The sequence below is a fragment of the Ornithodoros turicata genome, chromosome 5, assembly GCF_037126465.1.
Source record: "Ornithodoros turicata isolate Travis chromosome 5, ASM3712646v1, whole genome shotgun sequence".
NCBI lineage: Eukaryota > Metazoa > Arthropoda > Arachnida > Ixodida > Argasidae > Ornithodoros > Ornithodoros turicata.
In genome coordinates this window covers 32,495,928-32,517,065 of record NC_088205.1, presented here as the reverse complement: position 1 = coordinate 32,517,065, position 21,138 = coordinate 32,495,928, and the positions used below count along the sequence as shown (strand labels likewise).

Below are 21,138 nucleotides of genomic sequence, written 5' to 3'. Positions count from 1 at the left end.
CCCACCTATGGCAGAGTGCGAACCAAGGAAGACACCACAGACACATTTGTCCCACAAAGCTGCATTCCCTTCAAGAACCCCTCTTTTCTTAGGAGATTAGCCGTACATTCTTGTCGATCCGAACAAATGCAACAAGGTCACGCGTGTTGTTGGAGCTACATGCCCCAGCGGTGTATTGCGCACTACCTGAACAACGGTACTGGTTACGGCACCCATCGCCTCTAGCGCCATCTGGTGGCTGTCTAGACCCCGGCGCCATCTCGTGCCGAGAGTCGGCAAAACGGAGCGGCCGGTTTTCGAACTCAACCTCCATAGCTACCTGACCCAAATACGCTGAGCGCTTGGAACATTCTTCGACCATTTACCTTTTTGTTCTCGCTTTTCCCCGTCCCACTAGTCTTTATTCTCAAGAAGGGCTTTGAGCGAAAGCTTGTATCATAGGAAATATTAAAGGAGTACAAAGGGCCATCCAAAAAAAATTCAGATTAAGACGTCGGATGAAAGTGTGTGTGTCATTTTACCGAACAGCGCGAAAAGTTTTGATGTGTGCAATTTGTTTCCCAGAAAAAAACTCACATAAACATAGCTGCGCGCGTTCACCCTTAACTCGCTACTCCGGGTGAAACGAGGATGAGGAGGTGATCATGACGCGAAAGGGGGGGCTCGTTCTGATTCGCTGGTCAATGGGGGTCAGCGCCCTGTCCCTTTGCCGGCGTAAACCAGTTTTGACAGTCCCTTTGGAGAATCGGGGATGGAAGGAGCGGCCGCAGCAATGGACGACTTCGAGGTCCCGCCAGAGTACCGGCATCTAATGCCTCTTTCCCTTTGGGAAATTCGCACACTGCGGCGGTGTGCGGCACAAAAAACACGGCCGTACGGCGATACCCCTGTGATGCCGGCACAGGTTCAGTTTGCCGGCGTCCGCGACAGCGACCGCGCGGCCGCCGCTACGAAGCGAAAACGCCGAGACAGCGCGGCCGAGTGGTAAGTCGACGTGACATACGTGCATTTTATACTGGCTTATATGTAATTTCTCATCTCCGTCACAGGTGCACATGCGGTTCGTGCCGCTCAATGGACACGGGACGCGAAGACGTCTGCTGTCGGGACGTGCCGGCAGCAATGCAAAAAATGCCCGTGGGGTGCGTCGCAACAGCCGCAGAATTTCAGGCGTCGTGCCTCACAGAAATTGTGGTGCAATTAGCACTGCAGATGCTTGAAAACCAGGGAGTTTTCAGGAACACCCCACTGCATGAGTAAGTTCTCAATGTAAAGTAGGTTGCTCATCTTGTCATTATGGTACGATACTTATGTTGTGCTGCTGTCAGCATCGCTTTCGCTTGTTTGGATGCATAAAGTCAGATCAAATTTCCCTCAAAACATAACGCCACGAATTATATGAAGGTTCATAGATATTTCGCTGGTAGTTTGAGTGCAAGAGACTATTGACTTTTATTTTTTTATTGTTGCTCCTAAAGCCTACTTTGGCTTTGTTACACTATCAACAAACAAAATGTACCGTCATAAGGTATGTTTAACATCAAGCACATTAGAATAAATTCAACTCCAGGTGATAGTGCAGGTGATGCCTTGCTGGAAGACTGCAATGTCAGGGATGTTATGCTAGAGAAAAGTGGAAAACAAAATTAGCAGTTTCCAATATTTGCCCGAGGGAAGAAATGCCATTGAGTTACCTTTGAGTAAAGTTTGCTCTTTGCTCCTCATCGGTGGCTGTATGCCTTTCTCCAGGCAATGAAATGCTGTTCCTTAGTTGCAGTGACACCTGATGAAATCTGGTATTGATAATCATAAGTCTAGGGACATACAGTTGCACTGCGAAGGGGAAGCGTAACAAGCAACGTGGTTGAAAAGTGCCTACCCCAAAATAATTTGGCACAAATTTGGTACTGATGCCTTGCTGGAATTCTGGGGCTCTTACGCTCGAGGAAAGTGGAAAACAAAATTAGCAGTTACCAATATTTGCCTGAGAGAAGAAATGCCATTGAGTTACCTTTGAGTAAAGTTTGCTTTTTGCTCCTCATCGGTGGCTGTATTTATTCTTTGAGTTGTCACTATGCAGTCTTTTTCTTGAGTTTGTTCTTGAAGAGTGAGTGTGTCAGCATGAAGTACAATTTCCCTCTTCACTGAGTATCCGACTACCGAAGCAATCACTCACCTTACATGTCTTATCTCAAATTGTGCTGCTTCTTGTGTGATCGTCAAACACTTTCCTTGCTATAAAGGAAACAAATTTGTTGTTCACCTAATGATATGGCCTTTCCTCCATTACAGGAGATACCGCCATGTTGCCTACAAACAATGTGCATCGTGGCTTTGGGGGCGCCTCGAAGAGGGAGATAGGCGTGTGCTGCCATCCTGCGTAGTGTGGGCCATCCGGGACAAGTTTCCGTCTACGTTTTATACAGGGTTCAAACCTGCACAATAGTAGTAGGATGTATATATAAATACGATACTCTAACCTATTCAGTACAATGTTGCTTGTTTTTGTCTCATACCTGGAGTTTTGCAGCACAGGCAGCATGCACAAGGCCGTAAGCGGTGTTGCCTGGCCTCTATCAGTGCCTGCTTATCCATGGGGGGCTGGCTGCTTGTCAGGCTGGGGAGCTCCTCAGGAGGGTTTGCAGCCCATGCTGCATCAAACGTAGGCCACCTATCGCACAGCTCTACCACTTTCTTGAGAAGCTTGTGCACATAGTCTGAAAGCAACAAGAATGCAAGAGTTAAGCTGGATATCATGCCACTGACTTAACTAATAGTGATGTCTGACTTATGTATGGTTTACATACTGAAGGTAGGCTCCTCCTTGATGGGCAGTGCAACATACTCTCCAGAGTACACCTTGGACCGTTTCAGGAGATAGCGTAGTTCCCCGTCCTCCGTGAAAGCATGCGCCCTGGCAGAGTTCTCATTGAAATGCAGGATTGCGAGATATGTCCTACACATTAACAACCAATTAACAACCAATAAACATTCTCTGATGATGCCTACATACCTGCACTTCATGGTTTTGGGGCCATACCCAACAGACTTTGGAGCAAACCTGATGAGGAGGCTGTGGAATGCCTCCAAGCTTGAAGTCTGCACATCAGGAGAAAGGCTCGGGATGTCCTTGAGGAGGTACTTTGACAATGTTATACTGGCTAGCTTTTTCTGCGGCTGTGATCCTTCAAAAGAGCATACACTATATTATGGCTACTGCAGAAAGGAATAAATAGTGCCAATGCGCAGTAATTTGATAGCAAAATACTCACCAGGAATGAGCCATGGTCGCTTCGTGTCGTCGAGGAGAGGGTGCAAACAGCGCGTATAAGAACCCTCGTGACCCTCATGGACATTGCAAGCATGGTTGTTGAGGCTCTTCCACATTGAGAGAGCTTGCTCTGTGTCCCCTTCACAGTGAGTGACACAGAAGTAAAGGTGGTTGACAACAGGCTTTGTCCACAGCTCAAGTGCTTCACACCCCTTTGTCTTGCTCGCACTCATGAGCTTCTTGCGGATGCCTATATTTCAAAATTAACAGAAAATAAACTGATCTCTCAGCACCATTTCAGTACACCAGTACCCTAAGCACCTACCTTTGGAGACATGCCAAACATCAAACTGATGCTTCACAGTTGGATATGATGTGCGCATGTATTTTCTGACACTGGCATGCCTATCTGTTGTTAGGGTGTCTACCGCAACATTGAAGTCTTTCAGCTCTTCCAGCCCACGTTTCAATGCTTCCAGCTCCATGTGGTAGCTTGACGCCACTTCATTGGACTGTTGATTTTTTTGTCATTAGCTACCGGTCACACCAAATACTCCAGACAGATATTTACAAAGCAGCCACACACCTGGACCTGGACAGTGTGGATGACTTTGTTCAACTCCCAGTTGTAGAAGTTGTAGGAAAGGTATTTTGCATTATGTCCAGGTGAATCACACCGTCCGTCAGCAGCTAAGTTGATTCTCCTGCCCTGCATCTCAACCAGGAGTGTGGCTTGGTGTTGTATCCATACCTGCAGCAGGTAGAAAGCACATTAGTAATGGGGCTACTTTTCATGATCTACTAAATCCGTGAAAGAACAAATATTAACAGCGCATACCTCTGTTATTGCGGGAAGAAGGTAGCCTCGCTGGTAGCAGAAAAATGTGTTGTCACAGATGGCCTAAAGGGTAAAAATAACCGCTAAACTTTGTCTAGATACATCTAGTTCCTAGGGGCAGAGTATGGACATACCTTGACATTTATCAGTTGAAGCATACGCAGTGTTGGTATTGGGCTGGCTCCGCTGAATAGAATGGCAGCTGACAAAAGCACATTCCCAGCAGGCTTATTGGCTATGTACGGCTGGCTTTCCCAACAGAAAATGTGGCCATCTGGACAGTAGCACTTCACTCGAAGCAGGGATCCGACACAGCTGAATGACGAAGTGCATGGACTCAAACATGTGGTACATACACGAAAGAGTTCCTTCAGTTTGCTTTCAAACACTATGTATTTTGGCTCCTCCTGTGGATCCACAGACCGGTATTGATGGCGGTCACTGCAACGAGTTTGCATGTAACATATATAAATATACCCAGAGAAAAACCCAAGATCTTGAAGTACAACTGTAATTACCTGAGAACACTGTCGTTACTCGGTACATATGTAGTGTCTGCTGGGTTTTCGGTGTCACCGATACTGCTCTCTGTCACGTCCATAACTGGTGTGGAACAACGCTTTGGTTCCCATTGCACTGCGGTGTCTTGTTGGTTAGCTTGATGGGGCTCCTCACTTGTCCGGTTGCAGGATGTTTGCATTGACTGCCAAGGAAGCCCACTGTCCTGTAGCTGAGTTTGACAAAGCTCTTCACTTGTCTGAGTACATGATGTCTGCAGCGCCGCAACATTACGATTTGCTTGTGTGCCTAGAGGTACAAAATCCTATGAGCCACATGTTACACTTATGTCTTTATGTTGCTCATACCAGTTGTTCTAGTCTTCGTAAGTACTGTTTGAGTCCATCTTGACTCCTTCGGTGGAGAATACTGTGTGCCTTTCTCTTCGGTTGAACATGTGCTTTTGAGCTGCTTGCATCCACAGTTCATGCACTCCAGGATGTTTGGAGGGGTCGTGTCGAGCTGCATTGAAGAAACAAAATGCCAGAGACTGTGCTAATGTACATTGCTCGGAACTTCCAATCAATCTTCCATTACCATGATCTCACTCCGATAAGGCCCGACTGGCGGTGAACATCACAGACTGTACCGGGTCTGACACCGTTCTTTCGAGGGCTGGGTGTTGACATGGTGTTGCTTGTTGTCAAGACATGTGGAGGCAGACTCAACAGACAGATTCAGCACAGGCGTCCCGAAGATTGCCCCAGATTTTATTTTCTGCTCAGGTCATTTCCACCCACAATGACAACAAGCTACAGCATGTCAACATCCTGCCACTCCTCGAAAGAACATGGGTCAGATTCGGTACTGAATGCAGTGTTCTCCGCCAGATTTGTGCTGGTGCTAGTATTGGAGCTAGGTCATGGTAATAGGAGATTGGTTGGAAGGTTTGAGCCCTGTACATTATGGTATGACATGTAAGGTGCCAACGAGGAGGACGAGAGGGTGGGGTCACGAGGAAGAAAGAAGAGGACACAGTTTTGGACTATTGGGTTCCTTCGAGAAGGAACGTTACATGACATCTCCATGGTAAACCAGATTATTCCTTCCCGGATCAGGATAGGAGTAATTGCAGTTGAACCCGATTTCTCTTTGGAAACCATGTATCACGTAGAGTCACATGTTATTTGAAGTACTTTGTGACAATTTGTATGCATGTCATATCTAAGTAATATTACAATGTAAGAGTCGACACTCACATCGGGAGACAGAAATCCAGGGGAAGCACGCACTGTTTCAGATGCGTGGCTGCTTTCTTCGTTACCATGTTGGGAAGCCTGTAAATAATATTGCGAGGCGCAGTGCAGCATCAATAAATGTTACTGTAAAAGGCATGTGTACCTGCACATACACACGACATGCACTCTTAGATATCAGATAACGTCTTGCAGAATACCGTTCAGTTACCGAACAGTGTATATGTTATAACTGAGCACGCTGGAGCACCGTAAACTTGATAAGTTGCTTACATTGGGAGACAGAAGTGCAGGGGAAGCACACACTGTTTCAGATGCGTGGCTGCTTTCTTCGTTACCAGGTTGGGAAGCCTGTAAACAACATTGTGAGGCAGTGCAACATCAATAAATGTTACCGTAAAATCATGTCTCCTACAAAACCCAATGCCACCATATACTCACAAGAACCATGGAGCCAGTCCATGCAGTGTTACCATCACTAGCTTGGCTGTCACATCCTTCTGGGATACACAGGCTGGCCTGAATTGGAGAAAGTGCATGAGTGACACAAAGAAGGCTCAAACCCGCAAGACAGAAAACATACGTATGTGCATATACGTACATATACGTATGTGGTATGGGTGTCTATATTACACGACGCGTTGTAATACGTACCTTGTTTTTCTGTTGCACTGCATGCTGATCGCCCGTCGGCAGGTTCAACGACGGCGTCGCGCCAGGCGTCAGTCTACCTCGGAATCTCCCAACTCCGGACGCGTCCGCGAGTGCCATGTTCAATACGTAACCGTCCGATCGGAAGTGCAAATAACAGACGGAGATTTCGAAGTCCTGTGGGACGGCATCACGTCCTATCAACCTCAGCCATGTGGTCCGTGCGGGCTCGTTCTTTGGAACCTTGTGATAGCGAATACCCGGTCCCTTTCGTCCACCAGAGCGGGATTCTTTGGTGTTTACACAGCCACGAACGCCGCACACACGCATTACGCAGGATTGCAGCGGATTGCGTCAGGCAAGGCACCGATTACCACACACAGTTTCAGCCGCGTTGCGCTTACGTAAAACTAGCTGAAATGAGAGGACCAGTGACGGTTGTGTTAGGGTTTATATAGCAGTGTGCGCGGTGATCCGTCTACTGTAAGATCTCTTTTGAAGGACGTTTCTTTGAGGCGATAGAAGCAATAAATTCGCGTTAAAAATATACGGAAACAAAATGCAGTCATCTCTTCTAAATACCTTCGACGATAAAGAAACAGCTGTTTGCTGCGGCCGGTATTACAGCAACTGTTGCACTGTTCTGCAGTCTTGTGATTCCGTAGCGTTAGTGATAGCGATAAATGAATCATGTGTTTCGTAGAACAAGGCACCGTGAATTTTAGGAAATCATGACCGAGCCAGAGTAATGCTTTTTCAGAGCCCCGAACAGCTGAGTAGCAGACGACAGCTGAGTAGCAGACAGCATTTCTCTGTACCAATCAGCGAGCGCCCCCCCTACAACGTCAGCGGGAGGTCCCCGGCAGATCATTTGCTGGTTCTGCTCCCCACCACCGTTGCGCACGGTCGCTTTTTGCGGCGTACTTTAAACTCAATTTCTGCGATAATTATGACTCTATGGTGTGAATTACTTCTCATGGTGCATCTTACTGGTCTACTTAACAGTTTTATAGGAAGAAAACCGGGTGTTAAAAATGACTTCTGTGCTACTTTAAATAGATGTTTCATCTCTTCCTGTTTTTAACATTTCGAAGCTATACTCTGTTCCCATTCGAGTGTCAGTAATATGCGATACGCGATACGATATACGGTACCCGACACATAAAAATAGCGAATTTAAGTACATTGGATGAACTGTACGAAAATGACACGACAAAGGAAGTTATCAAATTCAAGCCTAGCAATGTGATTCCCCTTCGCTTCGAATAAACTGGCCAAAAGGCTTATCATCATTGGCAAGCGCCTTCGGAACCGTTATCGTGAAGACCTTCAGATGTATTAAAATTCGCAAATTTAGGACAAGTAGAAAGCAGATAAAAAAAGAAGAAAGGCTAAACACTGTTTTTCGGAAAACTGCCCAGGATCCCAATCGCCACATTGCCAAGTGCGGTGCAGATAGGACCCTTAGTTGTATTTGCTTGTGGTACTTAGCCAATTAAATGTCTTTGAAAAGGCGACGATTCTGTGTAATTATCTAATGTTTCGGTAATTTCGACCAAAAGAAACAAAAAAATAATTAATGTACCTGTATAATGCTTCAGAGGTTCGGCCCTGGTGTCTTAATTATCGACACTGACATCATATGCGAATGACATTCTGTTTCTTCGTGTAGCTCGATGTAAGACAAACGAATGACATTCGGTGCGACTGTCATTCGATGGGAATGCCATTCGGTTTGTCATGTAACACAGGTATTAGTTTCACGCGCGCAACTGTGCATTTTATAGTCATATAACATTTATTTACGGTAGTTTATTTTCGCGTCATACTTGTTGTGGTGCTGTCCCTTCCGGCCACTCGTACAATTGTTCACCACAGAAACGCCAAAGGCGGATAATTACTCGCAACCTACACTGGCCTACCGTAACCTAACCTAGCAAAAACTTACCTGGTCTAACCTAACTTGACGTTGAGATAACAAAGGGTGCACGATTCTGAGCAAAGTCACGAGTACGTTAACGTTACAAACATATCGTTAAACGCGTTTGTCCATCTGGAGGATAAACAGCGTGGGTGACAAACTTTATGGCACGTAAAATTATGATTGCCGGAAACATAAGGGAAAAATAAAATTAAGAAAGAGAAAAAGTACGCATTTACGTATCCAGGAATTTGCAGTTCGCGTGTAGGAAAGCACTCGTGAATCTGATGTTTCATTTCTCCTTTCGCTTTTATGTGCAACACTATTTCATATGATTCTGCTTTCGTTTATTACTATCCATATTACCTGTACGCTAACGTAAAATATTATTGTTCCGATAGCACAGCCTTCTATGTACTTGTACACATAATCTTAATCTAAAATCAAACTTATAAAACTGGAATCAACCTGAATTATCCTCGGCTTTGATACATTTCTCTTATGGGCAATCTCCCTACTCGTTACCGTGTGGCATTTGTTGTTATGAACTGAGGGTGGTGATGATGGAACTGCTTGCTGTGGTCGGCTGCAAGAAATACTGGCCTATCTATGATTGTTTTCTTTTTTTTTTTCATTTTTGGATACCCGAAACGACAGCAACCCCAGAGGTGTCTATGGAATAATGCGAGAAATAAATAATGGGCAGTACTTTTTTTAATTACCGCACTTGTTGCCGTGAATCACCTCATCCCATCGTCATTCATGTAGTAACAAATGAAAAAAATGAAATAAAGAAAGGTAATTGGAAAATGAACCCTAGTGGGGCTCATTTTGAATTTCCAGTAGCACTCCATTCGTGTGTGTGTGCGTGTTTTTCGCTGTCCTCGACATTATACTCCCAGCTTCAGAGCTATACGCGTGTTGGTATCAATCGTATCGAAAGAGATTGCGGGTACTATTACTGTTGTGGCTATTTGGTTTTATTACCCTTTCCTCTGTGTTCTATGCATGTTGGAGAAAGAAGGGCGGATGTATGAAAGCATGCCACACGGGGTTTTGAGTCTTGGCGTATTATTTAATTTATATAAATGTCAGAAGGGCAAACAAGCGTCGCGTTTTAAAGGTGAACAACATGATGGCCTCTCTTAACGTCAACCTTGCGGGGCGCGGACAATTGCTCACTGGACAATTGCTCACCGGACAATTGCTCACCAAAAAACTGCTGAGGCCGGACAATTGCTCACCACAGAACCGTTGAGGCCGGACAACTCACCGCCTCTTTCACCACACTTATGTTGGGATTTTATTTCGCGTTTATGGCGCTTGATTTTTTATGCTATAGCTGAACTTCTTTTTTAGTTGTCTAAGTTGCTTCAAATAGATCTAGGAAATCCACCAGTGAAGAGGGTGAAGCGAGAGGTCGTCCACTTGCAGGCACGCATGAAGCGTCTTTGTCAGAACCTGCGTCCATGGGGCGCTCATATAGGATTTTTTTCCAAGGGGGGACAGCAAAGTGCCCAGTGTCGTTCTTGTTGCCGTTTGACGAAACTGACGGCTTCTGATCTTTTTGTGTATAGCAGCTGCTTGAGTTCAGAATATTGTTCCGTCCAACACGAACTCGTCGCACAAGCGCAGCAGGGATTTGAACAGACTTGTGCCCGTTACCAAAAAATAGGAACTAAATACCGTTACCCGTTACTTCAGAAAAAAGTAACTAAATACGTTACTCGTTACCAACATACAAAAGTAACGAGTTCTCGTTACTTACAGGTAACGAGTTACTTTTACGTTACCGCCGCATAGTTAAAGAAGCCAGCAAACATGCCGTCACTTGCCATTCAACTCATTATTAATGAGAAATCGCACTTCACAAGAAGCTGATACTCGAAATTTGCATAAGTGATCTTCGTTCTCTTCCGTGTGAAGATATCTGCTGCCGAAGTGGGGGTGATCGGAGGTTATGAAAACACAAGAAAAGACACCGGTTTTCGTGCCACCGATCACCAACGGTTCCCAAAAACAGACGAAGGGCTGCGTCATAATTTAGGGCGCTCAGAAGCTTAGCAAAGACAAGAAAAGGCTAGAAGTCGAAACGCGTTTTTTGTAGCCATAGCACAATTGGTGCCCATCCTTGGGAAGGAGTGATGGTCGAAGATTACCGAAACAAGAAGAAAGACAGGAGCATTCGTTTAAGACGATTCAGCACGTCAACAACACATCCAGCGAAGGACTGCAATAATACTTTGAGTCACACGTGGTCGTGGGTCACGCAGGTCCACGCATTGCGCCACACGGAGTGCCGAAATGTGCTCCACCATGCTGAAGAAAAGGAACGAGTAACGTCAGTAACGAGTTACCAATTTTTGTAACTGATTCCGTTACTACTACAATTTTTTAAAAAGTAACTGAATCATTACTTCGTTACCAAAAAAAGTAACCGTTACCAAGTAACGAGTTACTTGTAACGAGTTAGGCACAACTCTGGATTTGAAGATCTTTTGATGATCGTACAGGAAAACGGCACGGAGGTTGAACTACTCCTCATTGCAGATAGCGACGGTAAGTTTTTCTTTTTTTGCCTTTTCTCATTTTGGGGACACTAAATATTCAATATGTGCTATTTCAGGTGACCTGTGCGTCCTTGCCCTGAAATTAATTTCACGGAGATGTAATAAGTAGTCTTCGTCACTTATCATAGAGGTGAGAACAAAATACGCTTGCTTTGCATGTAGGTATTATTTTAAAAAAGTATTTTCGGGAACAAGAGCTGCCTCTCTGCCCCATAATCAAACTCATCGATATAAACATCATTGAAAGGGCAATTTTAAAGCTCGAAGAGACAAAGGCTCGGGAGAAGTGCATTGATTTTGTCAATTTATTTATGTACTACTGTAAATAAACATTTTTGCGTTTGGTTCACAAAACTTCGCATTGTCTTTGAAGTTATTTTAGGTACAGACATGACGCACTTTATTCCTTGTGTGCTTTTGGTGCAAAGAAAGATACTGTTCTCCACCCTGTGGTCTAGATTTATGTACCTTTGTACTACCTTGCTGCTTAGATTAAATTTATACCTTCAAATTACCCGATAGAAACCTTCTGAACGGTATTTATTCTGCACCCAAAGGCATGGATTTCTATACCGTTATATAGCCTGTTCTTTTGATTAAATATATACCTCGGGGTATATAATTTGAACCTCTCAATGGTACATATTTTACTTCCCAAGGGTTACTTTGTTATACCTTTGCTATACCATGTTCCTGGGATTCAGTTTATACCTTGAGGTATTTAAGTTATGACTTGTGAATGGTATTCATTTTGCACCCACGGGTCTACATTTTCATGCCTTTGCTATACCCTGTTCCTGGGATTAAATTTATACCCTGAAGTATTGAAGTTATGCCACATGTATGGTGTACTTTGCACCCCAAGGTCTGAATTTTCATACCTTGCTGGAGGGATAAATTATTATACCTAACCTGGTGGTATAATTTTTATCCCTTTTGGGGGATGCGCCACAGGACAAGCCATTTATACCTTTAAAGGTATAAATTTGGCTGAGAGTGGATCGTGTGTGCAGTGTGATGCGATCGAGTTTACAAGTAAGTATCATGTTCCTCATCCACGGGTTCCTACTTTACGGGAATGAACCACCTCAGTGCAGGGGAATCCCAAACGGATCCACTTGAAAAACAAGTGGAACCACTTGGGAAACAAAATGGAACCATTTTGGTTTTCAAGTGGATCCACTTGGGTGGCAACTCAAATTTCTGCCTGGGATGGTAGGCCCCCGGTCCCTATACGCAGCTTTGCTCGCGCTACAGTTCTATTCACCAAGAGCATGTGAGTACGCAAGAAGGACATTCAATTTGGCATAACCGCGCCTGCAAGTAATCAGAACAAATGAAGGAAGAAACAAAGAAAAATAGAAGTCCTGTACTTCAAAAAGAGATAAGTCCTGTGTCTCAAGGAGGTGTTACCACTTTCTAAGTAACTTGATTAAGTTTACATCAATACCTGATTAACTGTCCTAACGAGCGTGACCTAACTGCGTGAAGTAATTATTTGGGCTGCTTCGTTGTGTCCTAATTTGCGATGCATTACGTCGAAGACACCGCTGTCGTTCACTAAAAGACTCTTTCTGCGGCGATGCTTGATATAAATCATACTAAACGCATACGCCTATCTAAAACAACGGCTGTGGTTCTACGGGTCGATTTCTTTCTACAATGCAGTATATCTTTTCCGGGACTATTCTTTCTGGAACAATTTTTGTCCAGAACACAGCACGGGAGATTATACATGGTTGTTGTTAACCTCACATCCTTTCTTATTGAAATATTGGCAGTGAAACGTGCTGTAGCACAATCCCCAGCTCCGCACTGCAGTGACGATCTAAGTTTCGGAATACAAAAAATAACGTAATCAAGAATCGAACGGCAGGACACCTGTGAAACACTGTTAGGAACTTAGGATACATCAGTGTACTGGCACCTTACAAAATTGTGTGATGACAAACAGCGATCAACGCTTGCAGCGCAATAAATACTCACAACCTCTGTCGCCTCTCATTGTTTTCTATGGGCAGACACAGCGCTTTAGGGCCCCCCAGTATGGCGGCCCGAATGCGTGCCTCTCCCCCACGAGCACAGGGGTGGCACTCAATGTATTGCTCCGTAGACGAAAGCGTGCTGGGCGAACGCAATGCATCCTGGACAGGTCCTGGTCGCACGTCACAGTAAACGTCAAGGCGCACGTGACCTTAAAGATGGCGGCGCCCGTGATCGGCGGCCAAACCGTTTGTAAACAATGCGGTTGTTGTTTCTGCGCGACGTTTTGGATGTCTTTTTATCACGGTAATTATTTTTATCCGATAATCTCGCAGTAAAATGCGCAGTTTTGCACATAAGGCCTCGTACTGTTGACGACTTCCAAAGATGTGATGACGACCGCCAGTTAGGACTCACCGAGCCGATGCGATGTACTTAAACTAAGGAGAAATGGGGTACCATGTTGCGGAAGAAGCACCGCATGGTTTACGCTGGCAAAATATGTTAATCTCTTGGCTTTATGACGACGGAGATATGTCGGTAAGCGGCAAAACGACATGTAAACAAAGTCACATGACCTCAAAATGACGTTTTCTGTGACGTGCGACCAGGACAAGATGGCAGTTTTGCCAAAGGCACCCGCTTGAGGGTAGTTACAACAATGGCGGGTTTGTGTCACCCCTGTGCCCACGAGCCCCTCTCCTATGCGCAATCCAGGTGGTGGTGGTGGTGGTGATAGGGCTTGCCGTTGTCGGCCTCACGTATGTGGGCAACGTCACGACTGACGCCCTGGGGGAATGTGCGTCCTGGGCCGACTTCTAAGGGAACTGTGCCGACATATGTCTGCAAGCGTCTGAGGAAAACCCAGGAAAAACCCCAGACAGCACAGCCGGCACCGGGATTCGAACTCGCCATCCAGCGTCCAGCCTTTGTACATATAGAGATCAGTGGTCCAACCACCGTTGTGCTCGCAGACGCTACGGGGTAGTTTAAAGGGTTTCGAATGCATCAGTGGAGAACAGCTAATGTGAAAACAGAATCGCACATCCAGCGGATCCTCACAGCAGCGGAAAGACGAACATGACAGGGAGTCCCTGCATCTCCAAAGGATGCAGAAATTGTTCGTGAGGAAGCCTACACTCCTTCCGATGTCCCGCAGGTGAACGGTAAGACAAGTTTGGTTACTTTTTGTTACTGAAAGTAGTAATGCACGTTGATCGTGTGAAGTGTATCACGTACAACATTTACGAGTCACTCTGTACGTTAGAGGCGTTTCATAGTGCAGTGCGTTTCGGGTATGAAGCTAATCAACTTATGTGTGGTTATGCTAGTTGCCTTTCATGCACGTCGCACCCGGTCATTCACTGTGATCTACGAACGTTTTGTGACACATGTGCTTTGCTGTTCAAATACGAAATCAACATCGATTGCCTATTCATATAACAGTGATTTTCGTTCAGAGTTACGCATCATCGATAAATTGTTTTTATTTTATTTTTTTAGTGCTCCCGCAACCATCGGCAACAACGATACACCAGGCCCAGCTGTTTTCGAAAGCTGTGCACCTGTGCATAATGGGTGTGCACACTGCGAGTGACTTTTGAACTGCTCTTCGATGTCGAAACTCGAAGCACCTAGAGCTCCAGTGAAGCCTGTTGCAAGACGTGAAAGATATGTACTCTAACTTTTTCGAAACAGTTCGCGAGGACAAATAAACTTGCTTTATCAGCCACCAACGCTTTTTGTTTCTACAGCAAGCGCGGAAGAAAACAGATGAAGCTGGGGCTGGGGGTAGGAAGGCACGAGAGGAGAGAGACGAAAAACCCGAGGTGAGAAGGGGAAGAAGGTTGGGAAAGGATGCCGGTCTGCGCATGCGCACTTGACCCGAGCTTTTTTCCTGCGCTGCTGATCTTGACCGCTGTGAGTGGCTCCTGGAGATCACGTGGTTTGGGCGCCCGCCATTTTTCCTGGACCATTGCGTCTATGGGAGCTTTCGGTGGATGGCATGACCGACTGCAAAGCGGTTGATGTTGCCAGCAGATCAGCTCCTACTCTGGCAGTCCGCCTACTCATCGCTCCAAAGCACGTGGCCTCCTGGAATGTGTGCTGAGCTCCTTGCGATCATGATCGGCGCGGTTTCGGTTTTGACTCATTTGCATAACAAAATTCGGCTATTGATATTTCGACGCACGGGTCGGTTTCAGAATTATGGGAAAACGACTTTCTACGAGGATTGTCTCCCATTCTACTACCTCGCTTTTGCCCAAACTCCCCTAATTAAATATTAATTAATTAATTAATAATTATTGAAGTTTAGGTAATTTGACATCTTGTAGTTAAATACTCTATTCAAGAGGATGTTCACCTGGATGTATAACTCGACTGCAAAAACGACATCAATGCTGCCTTCATAGCTTTATTGTAAAAAATCTGTAAATGATTTAAAAAACGTCCTGTGTATGTCAATTGCCACAAAAAGGCGCACGCGCCGCTCTCTCCTCAAATCAAAAGCTATATCATTCGGCGCAATAATTGTCGCAGGGCGTGTTATGCGGTCAAGTTGTGTATTCTGCAAGACAGACAGAGTAATGAAAGCATATAAACAGTGAATAATGAAAAGGGCTATACAACCGCGGTGCTACTCTTGTACGCAATGAATACTGCACGTTCCTGTTTGTGCAGGCAATGAGACAACCGTCAGATGTTTTGAAAACCCTTCGCCAAAACGGCAGTTTTCCTCCAGTTTTGCTAAAGAGTAAGAAAACAAGGTCTTACGTGTCATTATTCACTTGCAGCCGGTCTCCTTTCTGGAAGCTCAGGTCATTCACGTCCCTTGCGTTGTACGGGTACAACGCAACTGCAATTTTTGCTGAAAATAATGGAAAGTTAAATGAATTACATGCCGATTATCTAGTTTTGTGTTAAGCGAACCTTTCCTCCATATTTTTAACTGTATGGGTTGACCAACTCCTACCTCCAACACCACGAGTCTCGCACAATGGGCTTTGTAACACAGCTTTTAGCGGGCGATGGAGGTCGAACCCAATAATCTCCAACTTATGCAACCGTAGCTTTACCCTTTGCCAAAAATAGTAGCGGCGTCCGTTAATCGGAGTGAACAAATTCTTCGTTTCTATCTGCCATACGCGCGCTCACCACTGCAAGGGACCGTGATTGTAGTACTAGGCCGGCTTCACGTCAGATAATGCACGAGCTCTCGGATCTTTTTTTTGATATTGCTCATTGTACATGATGATCAACAGCGGTACAATGAATGGTTTCTAATGAATAGTTTTTGTGAAAAAAAAAATATCGAGAAGATCTGGCACTGAATTCGAGTGTTTCATTTTTGCCGTTTTTGCACGCATATATCTTCTGAGCTTTAAAAGATATTGTGTTGAATTTTTTTATTCATATAAAAAATGGCGAACATGCTCTCTCGTGCAGTTTTGTTCCAACTCCAACGTTTGATTTCTCTGGCTGTAGATGTCGTACTTGGCACCAGTTTAGTCAGATTTTAATGCTCTTTCATTTGATATATCTATCGTGCGTATGCCTTCTACAGGTCTCTGCCTACACAGGCAAACGTTTAGGCATATTTCGAAAAAAACAACGATTTTCTCGATTCTCGAAAAGGCCCCTTTTGATTTCATTTATATTTTGCCAGGACATGGCCCGATGTTAGACCTTTCATCTGACGCAAAAAAATTCTGCTTCAAAAGGCGTACCCTGCCGATGAGCCCGTTAAAACGCGGCCCTACTCTGCGTGCGTACGTGTCGGAACGCAGCTGGTGGTACCGCGGGATGGCGTCTCTCTGCCGATGTCTTACAACATACAAGAAATAAAATGAAAAACTTTGTGTAATCAAAAGTGGTAGATCATGTAAATGTATTTACAAGAGTGCGAAAGCGGAAGCAATATTTCGCAATGACAGTAGTGACAAATGATTTCAGTCAGTTTCTATGAAAATGTCACTTTTCTGCGTTCACTGTCCATGGTACGAGCTATGAATGTTTCTGGGACTGCACTTTCCGGTGTCTTGCTTTGCCACGCAAGCGAACCTTATATGCCAGGTTGATGCGGTACATTTACCCATTTCTTTTTCTTTTGCATTCGAAAAGAAGTCACGTCCTCTGTGCATAGGTGGACTAAATGGACGCGCTTTAGGTGTTTTGGCAAGCACGTTATCACATCTTGTGATCCTAGTATGGCATCATGCTCAGGTGAACTCAAGTTAGGTGTCGTGGCATGGTGCTTGATTATTTCACCGATCCTGTCACACGAACTTTTGTCGTGACCTGTTCCTGTGAACAGCCATGTCGCGCTCGCAGAAGTAGATTTGGAGAGCTCATAGAGCCTCTGCCGATTTTGAAATGGCTCGCAGCTCCATCTGACACGTCAATCATTAGCTGCAAGAGGAACATTCTCGTTAGCCACTCTTCAATAGCGATGGAAGCTAACAGGGTACTGAAACGTGACACGAGTCTTCGCTCACCACACCAAAACTGTACGTTTCCGTGCCAGCTGTTACCACGCATGTCAATATGGAAATCTGTTTTTTTTTTTTTTTTCCCAGTGGTACGCTTTTATTTCGCTAGGCATAGCTACTGTCCAGTTTTCAGCAAAATCCAAGTGCATTATGTGCGTCTTGGAAGGTGGATTAGTCTTTCTCTCCCGTATCGCTTTGATCCGGACGTCTCTGATTCAAGGTGTCGATCGAATCGCGGAAAATACGGGTTCGTGTGCGCGTTGCTTGGATTCCGTTCCGTTTCAGTTCTGGTTCGGCCATGACAAAAATCGAACCGGTTCACAGCCCCGAACCGGTTCGCGAACCGGTTCAACGCTTCCATTTTATATCTTCCATAGAACTGCTTTTATCAGGAAATACGTGGCTAATAGCTTACTGCTGTTGTCTGCATTGACGTTTTTAGTGGTCAAGTACTCCCTTTAGCTAGAGAAAGGAGAAATGAATAAACACTTGCAAATAGCGTCCACGCTGATGAAGCGGTGTAGTCCTGCTACTTTCTGTTCCCAAAATCTCTTTTTCACGCGCACATTGCCAGCAAGACACAATAAAAGGAAGCCTAATAAATGGACATAGATGGGTAGAAATCCAGCGAACCGGTAGAATGTAGGAAGGGAGTTGCCTCAGGACAGAAGCCGCCGATATTTCGAACAGAGAAGAATTTCGAACCCATATTTCGAACCCAGAAGAAGAACACTCTGTTCGAAATATCGGCGGCTTCTGTCCTGAGGCAACTCCCTTCCTAATAAATGGACAGCATTTTACATAGACGACGGTACATTCTGGCACGCTGCATTCGCAGCGTGAATGCATCTGAAACCGTACTGAAGCATTTCGAAAATAAGTTTGCCAGCCTTGCTCTGTCCAAGATCACAGCAGTGTACCAGTTAATCCACGACACAAAGGCAATGTGTCACGGCACAATTACACTGGTACGCTTAACGCACTGCTGGCATCATGAAACGCCTCACATATTTGACCTTGTTTTCTTTTCTTATTTTTTTCGAAATATGCTGGAACGTTTGCCTGTGTCAGCAGACACCTGTATTTGGCCTTACCTCCTGTAGTTTGACGCGAATGACACTGAAACCTGGTCCGCACCATCGCGTTTCAGTACGTCCGTCCGTCAGCGTTTCTGTGTGACGGACGCATGGGTTTCCAATTCACGTCCGCATTTTTACGGCGATCATGGAGGAGAAGTAAGGAGACCGAACTTGGCACGCTTTGGCAGTGCTTTGCATGCAACCCAAATACCCTGTGAAGATGACCGTACAGAGCGAGTTTGAACAACCAGCATGCGCACTTCGTGTGTTTGGCAATGAATTAGTGTTTTACATCGGCCGCTGTTAAGGGCAGACCAGGGTAGACCCACCCGAGACATCTATCAACATAAAGGTAAAATGCAAGCGCGTCACGTGACCCCCACAGCGCGTACTCCAGGCGTTCTCAATGAAAATCCACAGTACGCTCAACTGCCATTTCTCGCTCGCTTCTTGGTATGAAACTTGGTACGGAGATTGGAAATACACCTGGCTCTGGCCTAGTCAACCGCCATTGACATGCTACGCTTATTGTGAACGGTACGACGTGTTATGCACGAACTGTTGGCCGTCAAGCGGTTCCACACACGGGATCTTGACGTCAAATGATAGAACATTTATTCCTGTATCATGTTTTAAAACTCCACGGGTCTATCTCACTTTGCGCGGGAGCTATCGTTCAAAATCTGGACGCGGGTGTCATTTTAGAGCGTCACTTACGATGGCACGACCGGAATGACTGACAGACATCGTATAATAATGAACCATTTCAACCATTGCATTATAAGAATTGTAGAGGACGATGGTCTTCCTCTACATGAGTCCCGACCGACGATGATGTCCCGACCGACGAGGCCACGGAGAGCCGATGACGGTGGCCTATCTCCATGGCCGCGCCGGTGGAACTGAAGCCACCTCCAGGCGCGTGGCCTTCTTCGTCATTGTCCACGGCCCGCTACAGTGCTCCTCCCTCAGACGCGGAGCGGCGACAAAGAAAAACGATTAACTACGTCTACATTGCAGGGAGAGAGCAGAAGCGACCGTGGATGATGCGCACTCCTGGACGTGGTCGTGGCACCCACAACACCCGCTGCGAGAAACTGTAGATGAGTGGGGCAGATGAGGGACGAAGTCGTTCGGTGCCACAACCGGCACGGGAGCGAGAGCTCATAGGGTCAACCCCAGGAATAGCGAGGCTGAGATAGCCGTGTTGGCTGCCGAGACGCCGGCTGAAAACGTGCCGTGGCGTCGGCTGCCGCGACTGCCGAAACCGGCAGGCGAGCACGTTGGCTCAGGTATCACGGCCGGCAGCGGATGCGCGTCGAGATGCAGGATGCATGAAATGAAGCGGTGGGTCGTGCGTGTGCCGGAGGCCGTGGATAGCGCAGGTCGGTCCCTGGAAGCCGTGAACCAATGGTCGGTAGGTGGATGCGATGATCAGTGAGCGGTCGGGTCCTTGCAGGTCGGCGGGTCGGTCGGTCGTGGACAGAAGCGGTCGGCGTGTCGGGCGGGAGGCGAAGGCGGCGTGTCGGGACGACCGAATTGCGCCGAACTTGATGTTCATCGTCCGGGTCACCAAATGTAGAGGACGATGGTCTTCCTGTACATGAGTCCCGACCGACGATGATGGTATGCCACGGAGAGGCGATGACAGTGGCCTATCTCCATGGCCGCGCCGGTGGAACTCAAGCCAGTGCTCCAGGCGCGTGGCCATCTTCGTCATTGTCCACGGCCCGCTACAGAACCATTAAACATTGATTCACACACTGCTGACGTCGAGCTACAATTGCGTAACCGTCCATTCAACTTTTTGCACTTGGCTGCAATATTATTTTAACCTTCGCCGTGGCGTTGGCTTTGGGTCATGATGGACGCAGGCTCCTAGATATTGTGAGAAATAATACCCGTTGTACATTTTTTCCCGTTCGTACTCATCTTGCATAATCGTTTAATATTGCTTTCTCTGGAGCTCTCTGCACCGATGAATATAAAATAACAGTTACTACAGTCTGTGAACTTTCGTGGGCTTTTTTGTGGCGAAATACAATCGAGCCATCCATATTCCTAACCTTTGCCGGACTTATGACTAGCTCGCTCACGCCTCAAAGTACACAATGATATCCTCAGGTCATCCCTGGGATGTTCCATTGGTACAGGAATAACATCCCTCGAACATCCCCGTATGGTCCTCAGTTTGTCAGAAAAGCGTTAAAATGCAACGCCTCGGGCCATCCCCAGAGGCTCCTCAGGAAGTGTCTCAAAAACACCATCAGTAGGGTTTTAGGAGCAAAACAAGATATCTTATGATCATTTATTTATTTATTTTGAGAAAGGTGGCCCATTTTGAGTACAAGACCGTTTTTCTCTTTCCAGCACTTCTTCAACCTTAGTCACCAGCTTTTCGTTTGCTCCTTTTTATTTGTTTAGCGTATGTCTCGTAACGGACAAAGAGCGCGGCGGTTTAAAAAGCAAGCAGAAAGAAATATCAAATATTCAGAAAAAGTTTTTCCAGGAGCACTATGTTCGAGAAACAGATACAGAAACAGACACTATTTATTGCTTGTTACGCGTCCTCCCGTAAATT

General features: G+C 45.8%; 3 protein-coding genes across 7 annotated transcripts in view; 1 reads left to right on the top strand and 2 right to left on the bottom strand.

Moving 5' to 3' along the window:
- LOC135394316 (tyrosine-protein kinase Fyn-like) overlaps positions 1-21,138 on the bottom strand; it is a 204,460-nt gene that overhangs the window by 127,510 nt on the left and 55,812 nt on the right. For 3 of the 4 annotated variants that reach the window (XM_064625007.1, XM_064625006.1, XM_064625008.1), the window contains exon 3: positions 15,764-15,857. In XM_064625007.1, the coding sequence (XP_064481077.1) occupies positions 15,764-15,857 (94 nt within the window). Of the gene's footprint in view, positions 1-15,763; positions 15,858-21,138 lie in introns of those variants that run through there. The other variant, XM_064625009.1, reaches the window with a different exon arrangement.
- Positions 456-2,493, top strand: LOC135394319 (P2X purinoceptor 7-like). Its single transcript, XM_064625012.1, has 3 exons — positions 456-984; positions 1,050-1,256; positions 2,293-2,493. The coding sequence occupies exons 1-3, from the start codon at positions 752-754 to the stop codon at positions 2,444-2,446; spliced, it is 594 nt and encodes a 197-aa protein (XP_064481082.1). The 5' UTR covers positions 456-751; the 3' UTR covers positions 2,447-2,493.
- LOC135394315 (uncharacterized) lies at positions 2,177-7,018 on the bottom strand. 2 transcript variants are annotated; one of them, XM_064625005.1, is made up of 16 exons: positions 6,518-7,018; positions 6,305-6,382; positions 6,137-6,214; positions 5,867-5,944; positions 4,976-5,129; positions 4,628-4,916; positions 4,244-4,550; positions 4,110-4,172; positions 3,858-4,022; positions 3,597-3,783; positions 3,273-3,521; positions 3,014-3,185; positions 2,808-2,956; positions 2,517-2,717; positions 2,291-2,435; positions 2,177-2,235 (listed from the first exon to the last, which is right to left on the bottom strand). In XM_064625005.1, exons 1-15 carry the CDS (start codon positions 6,842-6,844, stop codon positions 2,419-2,421), a joined length of 2,514 nt encoding a protein of 837 aa, XP_064481075.1. In that variant the 5' UTR covers positions 6,845-7,018; the 3' UTR covers positions 2,177-2,235; positions 2,291-2,418. The 2 variants fall into 2 exon arrangements, with proteins under 2 accessions (XP_064481075.1, XP_064481074.1); XM_064625004.1 differs by having other exon boundaries at positions 2,315-2,435.